Source organism: Poecilia reticulata, linkage group LG13 (genome assembly GCF_000633615.1).
Source record: "Poecilia reticulata strain Guanapo linkage group LG13, Guppy_female_1.0+MT, whole genome shotgun sequence".
NCBI classification, from domain to species: domain Eukaryota; kingdom Metazoa; phylum Chordata; class Actinopteri; order Cyprinodontiformes; family Poeciliidae; genus Poecilia; species Poecilia reticulata.
The window spans coordinates 20410562-20422559 of record NC_024343.1 but is presented as its reverse complement, the minus strand read 5'-3'; the positions used below and the strand labels follow the sequence as shown (position 1 = coordinate 20422559).

Sequence of the window (11998 nt, the reverse complement as noted above, 5' to 3'; positions counted from 1 at the left end):
TACATACATAAATTGGATTTTGTTTTAGCTTTAAAATAAAAATATAAAAGAAAACTTTACTGGCAGTTAATAAACATATTTGAGGCTCAAAGCTGTACAGTATAACTTAAACCTGCAGACTGAGGTTTCATTTGCTTTACCTGTAAAAATCTGTCTCCAGGTTTTGGCACTTGATTGAAAAAATATACTGTCTTTGACGGTTATATTGCCAAACAAATAAAAGCTTTCCTCTGAAACCAACAAGGCACATATTAACAGTTTTTGGCAGTTGGTTATTAGTACAAAGACACATAGACTTAGTATTGTAAGGCAGTGTTGGATATCTGACAGCTTTGTGAGCTGAGAGGTGTGTGCAAGCTAGTTGAGCATTTGATATAGTCATCATGTTGCGATAAAAGCTTGATTGACCTGTTTTGGGTTTGACAAAATTACCCTCCTTTATAATATGGACCGAAACGACTGTAAGATTATCAGTCCAATCAGTAGGTATTAGTGTTATGTTGTTCTATAATACTTTTTCCAGTACACTAAAACATACATGGGTGCATTGGTACTGACTGGACACCATCAAAGTGCATCCAGTCATCCTGCTAAAGCAAACGACTCTATACACCAAACAAGCTTTGTACACTGATCCTGAGGCACTATTTGTTTTCAGGTTGGCATTAGTCTTTGGTTGGTTTGTTCTCGCTTAGCTGGCTAAGTGAGTTTCTGACATTGGGAGTGGCTGCTGCTCCTGCTCCGATCCCTCGATTGCTCCGCTCGGACTGTGAGTTTCTGAACTGAGATCCTGAGGTTCATCGGATGCCCTCCTCATCTGTTCCTCTTCCTCCATCTTCAGTCTTCGCTCTTCAGCCTCTATTTCCTCCGTGGTAGGAATGGAGTTCTTCTTTGGTCTTCCCTTGGGCTTGGTCGGGGCCTCGTGACCTCCTTTGAGCACCTAGAAAAACACACAGACAGCATTAGTGGAGAGCTCCGGTAATAGATGGCAGCAGGAGTCAAAGGCAATGCTTGCTATTATAGTAATTAAGAGAAGACATATTGCTGCTTGCTTGGCCTTGTGCACTCATTCATCTTTAACGATTTCAGGTCTTTTTTTGTTCCCTGTGTTGTTGACCCTTCTACAAAAGTGTTTGCTCTTACCACAATCATCATCAGTCAAGGCTTAGCCTTTCCACACCTTCTCTTCCTGCCATATGGCTACCTATGACATGCTGTTCGCATTATTAAAATGACCATAGTTATACTAAAAATAGATGCAATGCCTAACAGCAAATGATGCACTTTATTAATATCTATATTTATATCTAATTGGATTGCATGTCACATTACTAAAAATTTGAGCTGTGTTTTTTATATCAATAGCGCTCCAACATTGTTTCCAGCACATCTGATTTCATAAGATCAATAAATATCAAAATAAAATAAAACCAGACAGTGACCCAATGCCAAAGGAAACACATCCTGTCCTTATGCAGTAGCTGAGAAAACGTATCCATCATCCTGATGCACAATCAAAATGACTTTCAGGGCCAGCATCATTAGGAGTATCATCTCATTATATCCCAGTTGAAAATAAATATTTGTTGAGTCACAATTATTTTAGCAGTCTACGAGGAAAAAATTCTAAATGTTCATTGATTGTGCTAGGATATGCAAGTCTTACCATTTTCTTCCATTTCATACGTCTGTTCTGGTACCAGGTTTTCACTTGAAGCTGTGTGAGACCCAAGGACTGAGCGAGGTCCAATCTGAAAAAAACAATTAAAACAAAATTAAATGCACATCAGGCTGATATTTATTGTACTTTTTGGACTTCTTAGGCAGAAACAAAAAGCTAAAAAATTATGAGAAACTGTGCAAAAAAATGTAGATTTCAGAAAAAACAGCTTAAAATCATAATGGTATGGTTAAATATTTCAGTATATATAGAAGTTGCATTTTTTTCTAACCCAAAGAAATATTGCTGGGTCTTTTCCTTATCCCAAATTTAACTTCCTGTTTTGTTGGATCACTCCTTATAGACTATACAGAGCTCACACTAACACTTGTTTTTTTTTAAGTCTTGAGTCTAAAAATCTTTAGTTATCCAACCCAGTACACACCACAAACAAAATACATATCCTAATGCTTGTACTGAGAGTAGAATTCCATTCAAACGTATGATTAGGGCTGTTCAGAATGCATCCACCACATGTGGTGATGCATGACAAATTGTAATGTGTAACGCAAAACCTCAGGAAGGGACAGATATATGTAGTTAACAAGGAGACCCTGTGTTACAGGAGAAGAAAGGTTATCAATTTTTAAGTGGGATTTCCTCTTTCCTGTTCCTCAAAAAGACATTTAAGAGTCAGATGAAAGGTTTTAGAATATCCTCAGTAGGTTGGGAAGTCACCCAACTTTTACTTGTTGGTGAAAGTGGAAACCGAGTCATGAAAAAAAGAAGCTGGCGTAATTAAAAAAACAGCACCAAAGGAAGAAAAAAAAATGTTTTAAATTCATTAAACTATTTGTATTAAACCAAACATAAAGAATGTCTATCAAACATGGTTTTCAAAAATAAACCAATGAACAGCATGTCAATAACTGGAGGTAAAGTACGAGCAATAGGAGATGAAGGAAAATATTTCTTCACAGTTAGTTATTGAAGGACTGAAGCCATGCACTCAGAAACGATGTTAGTTACTCTTTTCAGGCAACTTCTGTTTTGTTCCATTTGCACAATTTTCACAAAGTGATTTTGCAAAATACGTTAATGAAAATATTGACAATTGGGATGATGACAGGGTTGATGAGCAAAACCCTAATTAACATAATCTAACGATTCATAAAATCATTAAGGGTGCGATGACAGGTAATTAAGTCTTTTTATGAATATTTTTGATTTTGGTTACACTTGCCCTCACACATAGCTTGAGCTTACGACCGCAGAGGCTCCATGCCAAGAAAACAGAGGAAAAAAGCGAATGTATCTTTAGATCACAACAAACCCAAGCATGGAGCATGCCACACCTTTGATGTGGGGTTTTAAAAGGGGATTTTTCTCTGCTGATGTTTTTTCTCCATCTGGGTATTTAATTAACTCCCAACACTGTGTTAAAGTCGGATATTTTGACAGAACACTAAAGTTTGGCATGGCCATTCATACGGATGGGTGGTTTGATCACTGAGCTGTGCTCTGCCTCGGGGCTTCTGCTTTAAGATGAGGTGTGGCGTCCCTCCAGCAGCTACAGGCAAGTCAAAGTGTGATATGTTCAATAATACATTGCAGGAGGGGAGAGAATGTGTGTGGAAAAACAGATAGCACGCTTGCCATTTCCAAAATATGCAAATCTGTTTTTGGAAAGGATGTGGTCCGCCACATCACTGAAAATAACTTGCGACCTCTCCCTGAACAGAGCTACGTTGCTGTTAACATTCTATTTTCATATTAATGCACATGACCATTTAGTGTCACCTCAGCTTTTTGCATTTTTATTTGCTTTTATGAACCACTGATTAGAACCATGTATGTGAAATAAATAAAATTGTTGGATCCGGGGCGCACTAAAATGGCTTGAAATTCTTTCTGTGCAGGTGCAGGAAAGCGTTTTTACAACATTTATGGCTTAATCCCATTCGTGATTAAAATGGAAAAGTAGCCTGCAGGCTAAATATAAATGTGAAGTGCATAATGTTACTGGAAAATATGCTCTAACCTCATGTCAGTCTTCTGTTCCACAGCATGGAACAGAAGACACACATATTAGCATATAGATTACTTCACCTCTCTGTCCAAAACTAAATACCCTTAATGTACACCTGCACAAGTTAAATGATTGGCAGTAAATCTGTGTAAAACATCACTGTTTGCTTGTGTTGGCCGCTGTCCCTCCTTTTTGCGAACAAGGAAGTGGAGCTTTCTTGCTGTTAAGGTGCTCAGGGTTAAAACGTTAACTCTTGTCCCAACTAGAATACTGAGGTAATGCTCTGGCTCCGGTGGATTCATATTAAATGAGACAACCCCCACAGGACAAATCACAAATTATGTTGTTAAGTTAACTACAGCTTGATAAGTGCATTTACGGCTTTGTGAATGTCCTTGAGCGAGCGTGCCTGTTGAGAACTTTTGAAAACGCTCTCTCGATCAAATAAAGTACACCGGTTGTCAAAATGTTTGCACAGAGTGATATTTATATTGCTTTTGTATCAAGCACATTAGGCTCGTTTAATACCTGTAGATCACTTTCAAATTGCCTTTTTATTTGAGCCCCTTTTTTCCCATCTTTGGGCAAATAATCTTTTTGGTAGCTACGAGGTGTATTCATAATAAATCATTTCTAGGCTGTTAGCTAATTATAAAAAAAATGGCACTGTACATCAACACTAATCTGACGATTTATGTGATAAACTTTACCAACCTATCGGGTGTGGACAAGTATTTCTGCTTCTGGAACTTCTTCTCGAGCCCCATCAACTGCAGCTCAGTGAAGATGGTGCGGCTGCGGCGGGGCTTCTTCAGGCGGGGCGTGCTGCTCTCTGTCTCCGATTCGCTGCTGATGCTGAGGGGCGTCTGGCTGGGTGAGGGTTCAGACCCTCGCGGGAGCTGCGGGGACATGAGGGGCAGGTGCGAGGATACCGCGCCCGGGGAGGACGGCTGCGGCAGGTGGGGCTGCACATTGGGCGGCTGCCGCGTGATCACCGAGAGCAGCGGGTAGGAACGCAGTGACGACGAACCTGGAGCGGCACAGACATTGAGGGAGTTCCAAAACACATGGGGAAAACGTGAATTTCAAGTTCAGCAATTACATGAAACATCCTTGTGGATAACAGGAACTTTTTAGCTGCCCCCCGCCCCCAGTCACCTTTTGATAGTGCCAATATTGACTGGCTGTAATTTCTCAGACAGCTTCATTGTGTCACTGCAAAAAGTACTTTGGAATTGACCTCTTGTAAGCAGAGGGCCACGATCCCATGACGCAGGCTCTGTTTTACACTCACTCCCTGAACCTTTGAACCGAAAGGATGATTTTTCACAGGTTGTTAAAAATGAAATAGTTTCCTAGACACAAAATGAACACATTTACAGAATAGATATGTTTGTTGCAAGATCTAAAATAGAATTTTAAATAAAAGCTTTCATCTATTTTCATATTTCCCTGCTTTGCATTATCTCCAGCTCTGTACAAAGTTCCATACGATTAACCTATAGGTCTATAAATGAGACCAGATGAACTGCAGACGCCAGAATCAATAAAAAGTAACATTCGTCTGGAGCCACGGCAGAAGGGATGGAGACCAGAAGGTTGCAGGGTAAAATTCGCATTAGCCTTTTCATGTGTTTTTTGGCATAAAGTCACATAGGACAAACTAGGAAATTTAAGAAAAATATAAAGTACTACATAAAGCATAAAAGTTGGATGTTTGATCCCTCTTGACACTCACAGTGTCCGCTGAAGACCTGGACTTTGTGTTCTATTGTTCACTTTTCTCACTTGCAGTGCTTCTGAAGAGTTTTCCCTCTCTCAAGTCAGAGAAAGAAAAATCTTTTAAGAAAAACAAAATAAAAAAGCACCACATAAGCAGTGATCCATGAGCGCAGAGGTGCGCCGCCATCATTTGTTTAAGAAATTCAGAGAAAATTCTACTTGAGGTACTTGTCAGTAACGAGAAAGAAAATGACTGCATGCAGGTAGCCACAGTTACCCTGCTTACAGAGAAACACACACACACACACACATCAGACACTGCCTTAGGCTCATCATGACATCATGGTAAAGCGCTGAGGTCACCACTAACCCTTCAATGTTAGATTGCTGGTTTGCAACAAGCCTGAACAAGAAGCCGCCTTTTCACGCCTTGTCTGTTCTTGCATGATGTTTCTGCCTTCCCATTTATGTTGTCACTCTTTCTCTCTCCATAAGTCAAATCCATGTTTATGTTACTAATAAATCATCTGACTAAAACGTTTGCACTCATTTGTAAGGGAGAAAATTTTAACACTGACATTTAGCGAACTGTAATTCATAGAATGGAAGGCTCCACGTTGACTCATGTTAGAGGAGGAAGAAGAGCTGCGCTTCGTGTTTTTTTTTTTTTTTTTTTGTCCTTGCAGTTTAGAAGAAATCTCCTGTCAGTAAAGAGCTTGAGGATGACTCTGGACTACCCCACCCCATCACAAGAACACTGAGAGCACAGGGAGAAATGTCAGTCCTCGTGGTGACTTTCCACTGACGGCAAGGCCAGCTCAGTGACATGCTGCTGACAAGCGTTGGTGTCCTGTCAATAGTCTACAAATAAACTGTTTGAGGAGCTGCAGGAACGCAACTCAGCCCCCTGCAAAGGCACATGGATCCTTCTGATAATCACAGTTGGAATGCAAGAACTGGAACAAGCGCTTATAGTAACCATTACAGAAGGCTGCTAATTATAGCTCAGGAAGAGCAGCTAGTTAAGCACTACTATGAAAGCCAGGTGCTTCTTCATTAAAAAAAATTGCTTGTAATGTTGTTATTCAGAAGATCTAGTAGTTAGCAATGATGTGAAAATGATAGGTTGCTCACCTAAAAATGATCCTTTCTTCAACACACTGTGCACACAGGTCCAACGGAAATCAGCCTGTAGCATAAACCACTTTCAGATCTGATTAATTGCTCGTTTCTTTTTAGGCAGGGAAAGATCTGGTGGCAACAATAAATGGTCTAATGGCAGGGAGCTGACAGCCTGTCAAACATTATCCTCAACTGAAGATGGAAGAGTGTGTCTTTGTGTGTGTGAGCGCATACTCGCCTACATGTTGACATGGGCGTTATCGGCCTCCTCGAGTCAACTTTATCCCTAATGGGTGGGTTTATTGTCTGTGGCGGATTAAGCCTTAAGATGGGATGAAACCTCTTTTTTGCTCTCTTGGGCTCCGTGTAAGCTCCGTCCAAGCCAGCTATGCGCTGTGCTCTGTGCACTCCTGCTCTTTATGTATATTTGTCATTATGCTGTCAGGTGAGATTACACGCAGTTGATCTTAAGCTCTCTCACCTCTGCCAGAAAACACCACTAAGCACTCTCTGCCCTGGCTCCTGATGATAGATGGGCCTCCAAATGAAATATCATAACCTGCCAATAGATTGTTTGCTGTTAAGGCTCCAGGTCAGGCCTTAATGTCTCTGATTCATAGGCAGCTACAGGGGAAGTGGAGAACTTTGGGGCTTAGGGTCCTGGGGTCTCCAAGACAACTTGGAACCATGCAGCAGGTTGACAAATGTACGCATACAAGGAGCAACGTAGATAGTTTGAAAATTACATCAACAGAGGTCTAACTTGAATGAGCAAATACAATTGTCATCAAAAGAGCCAGATAATTTTTTTTTTTCTCTTACAAAAATACAATGATTTAAAGAATAGTGCAAAAACAAATCAAAGCTACTGTCACCAGTTGGCAAAAATAGAAGTAAAAAGCTGGGATCCACACACAAAAAAAAAAACACGAGTTCATTGACTTTAGTAAATATGATCCTAGATTTAGGCATAGATTCTGAAGCATTTTCATCCCGCCTCACTGACCTGTTTTCTTAGGAATGCAACTTTGATTAGATATGATGAACATCAGTCAGGGGGAACATTCCAGCTCCTGTCAGTAAAGAGCTTTTTAATCTTATCTTTGATCCAAAAATTTACTCAGACCGTCCCCAAGCCATTATGAATGCTAATGTGGATCCAAATGGTAATGGGAATAATAATAAGCTTTAACGATTTTGGTACCAATTTGTTTACATTCCTTCAAGAAGTTCTGTATTTGATTGATATCATGCTGTATTCTGCTGGTATCTCTTCACATCCTGTGTAATGCGCAGTAAGCACTCTGCGAAGGGCATCAACAAACCAGACGACTTCATCCTCTTTCTACAATGCACATCGCTCTTTATGTGGTAATTCATAACTTACTTTGAATCATCTTTCATATGCAGTCAAAGTTTGTGTTGCAGAGTGATCTGCAAATATATGCGGTGTTCTCAACATACGGATCAGAGTTTTTTTGCAGCAGTGTAAATTACAAATAAAACCTTCTGATGAATAATTAAGAATGAAACAAATAGAGAAATTCACAATTGGCCATACTGCGATCACATTAGCCCTTTTTAGCAATACTTATTTTTGTTAACTAATGTCATCTGTGGTGTTTGAGTTGAATTTAAGCGGGAGTATGTTTTCAGTTAAATAATTAAAAACAAAGACAAAAACTAATTTAAAAACTGCTAGGTTGTTTCATTTAGGACAAACTGCACGTGACATGATTTGCACTGATTTAGAAAGCAAGTGTGGCCCCTGTGATTTAAGATAATTTAAGCATTTCTGCTGCTGTGTCAATAGTTTGAAAACAAATAAAAATAAATAACTTTTCTTGAATTCACTTTAAACTTATGCAGAAAAAATTGAGAGAAAAATAAAGAGTTTCTTGCCTGACTATTATAGTCCTGTGCCAGTCAGTCCAATGAGCTTTTATGTTATGAAGTGACTAATGCAATCAGGCAAAATACATTGCTTTTAAATAGTCGGTTTATTTCAAAGTGGGTTTGGCATGGAGTATACAAAAGTGGGGTTAGAGGCAATTTAGCTTTGAGTAGATCACAGTCAGAATTTATGAATAGAACATAATAGAAGAACAAAAATAGCCTTCATTGTCCCACAGGGGGGAGGGGGGAATTCAGGTGTAACAGCAGCAACTCGAGAGAAGCCTGTGGGTGACTTGATAAGCAAATTATTTTTGCTTACAAAGTAGGCCTGTGTGTGTTAAGAGACAAGGACGATGGAAGGAAGACACTGTACCTCACAGAGGATCGCTAGCTTGATAGGTGAGAAACACATTATGGACGATGCAAAACTTCTCTTGTTATCAACTTCTGTGGACAACATAACTGGCATGACTGTCTTTCAGCGGCCTCCGCTGGCAGCAGGATGAAATAACATCTTCTTTTTTTTTTTTTTTTCTAATGAAGAAGTCAACTTTTCCTGTCATGCAGAGGCCATTCACCTCTCTTTGGTCCCGAAGGGTGCTAAAAAGGTTACGAGCTTCTATATCGAGCATTAGGAGCCATTGATGCTGGGGACTATACTGTGTCTCACACGCCCCTGCAGCTACAAATAAGCGGTGCGCAGAGTGTTCTGATATGTGGCGGCGGGTTACTTTATACATCTGAAAAGAGGGGGTGCCGAAGCCCAGTCAGTCACTGTGCCCTCAAGCATTACCAAGCTATATCAGAGGGATGAGGGAATTACTGCTCCCTATTTATATTCAGCCACAGCGCTGTCATCATCAGATTGCTGGGGCTATTATTTCAGACTTTAGGACAATTATGTTAATGAATAGTAGAAAAAAAAGGCTGCGTTTATTTGCATTTTCTAAACAATATTCAATAATATTCTATCTATCTATCTATCTATCTATCTATCTATCTATCTATCTATCTATCTATCTATCTATCTATCTATCTATCTATCTATCTGAATTTAATTTTTAAAGGATACATTATCAGACTGAAAACAACAACAACAACATTTTATCTGATTTCATTCAAGTGTCAGTGCACTGCAGGTGTTTCTCACACTGACTTGCACGTTTCCTGCGAACATCTTTGCATCGAGTCACGTACGCAGCATATCAGCGTCCAACAGCAGACCATCCATCTATGCGTAAAATGTCCAAAAACTCATTACGGAAGGCCTTTGAGCTTGACACAACAGTCACACTAATCAAAGCAAACACAATCCGGTTGTTCAAAGGTTACAGAGTTGGAGTTTAGTTTTTTTTTTTCTCTTGACCTGCGCTCTCTGTTTCTGTCTCATTGCCTCCTTAGATGACTTTTTTTCTTTCAGCTGCGCCGCTTATCAGTTTGGCCATCTATCATTTGCGCTCAACAAAAGCCCTCAAGCATCACTGACGCTGTCTGACTCTACCGCTTGTGTTTGATTTACAGCGCTTAACGCTTTGTGGAGATAAGCGAGGAGTGAGGAGATCTCTGGGGAAGAGTTTAAGAAAAACAATAAATTATCCGTGAAAATTGTTAGTTCTGCAATAAAACAATTATGCAAGCGCATAATTGTGAAATAATGAATTTAGTAAATGATGCATATAATCGGTTAATTGAAATTAAAATCGAATTTGTAGATACAGCCGTACGCGCACAAAGAATAGTGAAAAAATAATAATCATGATCAAATCAAAACACCTTAATTAATTTTGTTAGGCCAGCGGTACAATCACCAACATCCACTTTATTGCATTTTGATCCAATTTCATCTGTCTCATTCAGAGAAAATTGAACGAGACAATCCACGCGAGGCACAAACTGTATAACATTAGTTTGCAATAAATTGCAACTATAAAAATGTAAGATGTGAAATTTCATGCTTTAAGAAAACATTATTTGCAGTCGAGCAATTACTGGACGTAAGTCGATTTACCTGAACATGAATGAAGAGGCTTTGGTCGAACGATGAGAGAAGGACACATGGAGTACAGAGAAAGTTTCTCAAAGTAATCACAAGTTTCTCTAGAGAGGATCTCGTCGATCATGAAAGTCTTGTAGCGCCTCCTGGCCGCCTTCAGCTGCCCGGGGGAGGAGAGCCTCAGCTCGGCTTGACAGTGCATGGTGTGTCCCCTGTGCGCTCTCTTCGCTGGTACACAACTTAATCTGTCTAAGTACGTTTGAGCCTGCAGGTTTAAACGTCGGGAAGAAATGCGAGTACCGAAGTTCATGCGTTTAGAGAAGTCATTATCTTATGTCTGAAAATGCGGCTTTTGCTCTTCTTCCCCGAATGTGTGGCGGCGAAGATCCGCAGCCTTCAACTTGAGCTGCGCAGGGCGCCTCGGTGGTAATGCGCTGCGCTCACACCCTCTGCTATATAAACCATCCGTGTACTCATCTCAATGCTCCTATTCTCTCTCTCTTTCTCTCTCTCCCTCTCTCTTACACATACATATACAAAGACACATCCCAAACGCTTCCACCTCCCTCTCTACACATACACTGATTAAACAATATCGAGTGCATTATAGCTTAAGCACAAATAATATTTCCCATAAGTCGATGTTTTTGACAGCGTGATCGAAAATAAAATATTCAAAGGTGAAGGAAATATAAGGTATTTTCAATAAACGTGAGTTTCCAGAAGCCTGCTACTTCCAATAAAAGCGTTGTTTGTCTTGTTCCAAGTCTGAATATATAACACAAATAATAATTAGTCTATTTTTTAAAATTATGGAATATTTTTAAATCAGGCCAGTTTTCAAGTATCCACATGTGATAAAATATTGATACTCTTTTTCTTGATTCTTTAATTTCATTCATTCATTCTTTCTTTCGTTCGTTCCCCGTTATTATGCACTTATTAAAAAACATTCGTTGAAAAACAATGTCAGCCAATAATGAAGTTAAAATAAGAATTATATTATTATTACTGTTCGCGTTATTTTTATAATTGCCACTTGATTCACTACCACTTTAAACCTACTTCCCAATGATCTCACCACGGAAATTGCCGGCAGGTGTAATTTATTATCAATCAGTAACTGCGCGCGCATCTGAACGAACCCGAATTTATCTTCCTTAAACCTTAAAAATATTTCCCTTTTCAATTTTCCTTTCTTTCTTTTAAAGTAGGCTATACTAAATAGTTTTTTTTCTCGCCGAAGTCAAATATCTATCACACTTCTAATAACAACAACGAAAACTATAACAATAGCAGATATTATAATAATAAAATAATATTAATAATAATAATAATCATAATCATCATCGTCGTCATCATTTTATGACTAAGCCTAAAAATGTGTCTAGACTTGAAAGTGGCCGTCCGAAAGGAGAAACATATCTCACTCAAATTACCGGTAAAGATGCTCGGATTTGTCTTGAGAGGACAAAATATTACTTGATCCAAACGACTTAATACATAATTAATAGCACGAGTCCTTAAGATAAAGTGAAATTTAAAAAATGCAAATTTAAATGCATGCTCGCAAAAA

At 39.2% G+C, this 11998-nt stretch overlaps 1 protein-coding gene across 1 annotated transcript; it reads right to left on the bottom strand.

Annotated features, from left to right (window-relative positions):
- Window positions 1–209: 209 nt before the first annotated feature.
- Window positions 210–10879, bottom strand: barx2 (BARX homeobox 2). Its single transcript, XM_008425955.1, has 4 exons — window positions 10438–10879; window positions 4404–4719; window positions 1667–1751; window positions 210–940 (listed from the first exon to the last, which is right to left on the bottom strand). Exons 1-4 carry the CDS (start codon window positions 10730–10732, stop codon window positions 692–694), a joined length of 945 nt encoding a protein of 314 aa, XP_008424177.1. The 5' UTR covers window positions 10733–10879; the 3' UTR covers window positions 210–691.
- Window positions 10880–11998: the final 1119 nt, after the last annotated feature.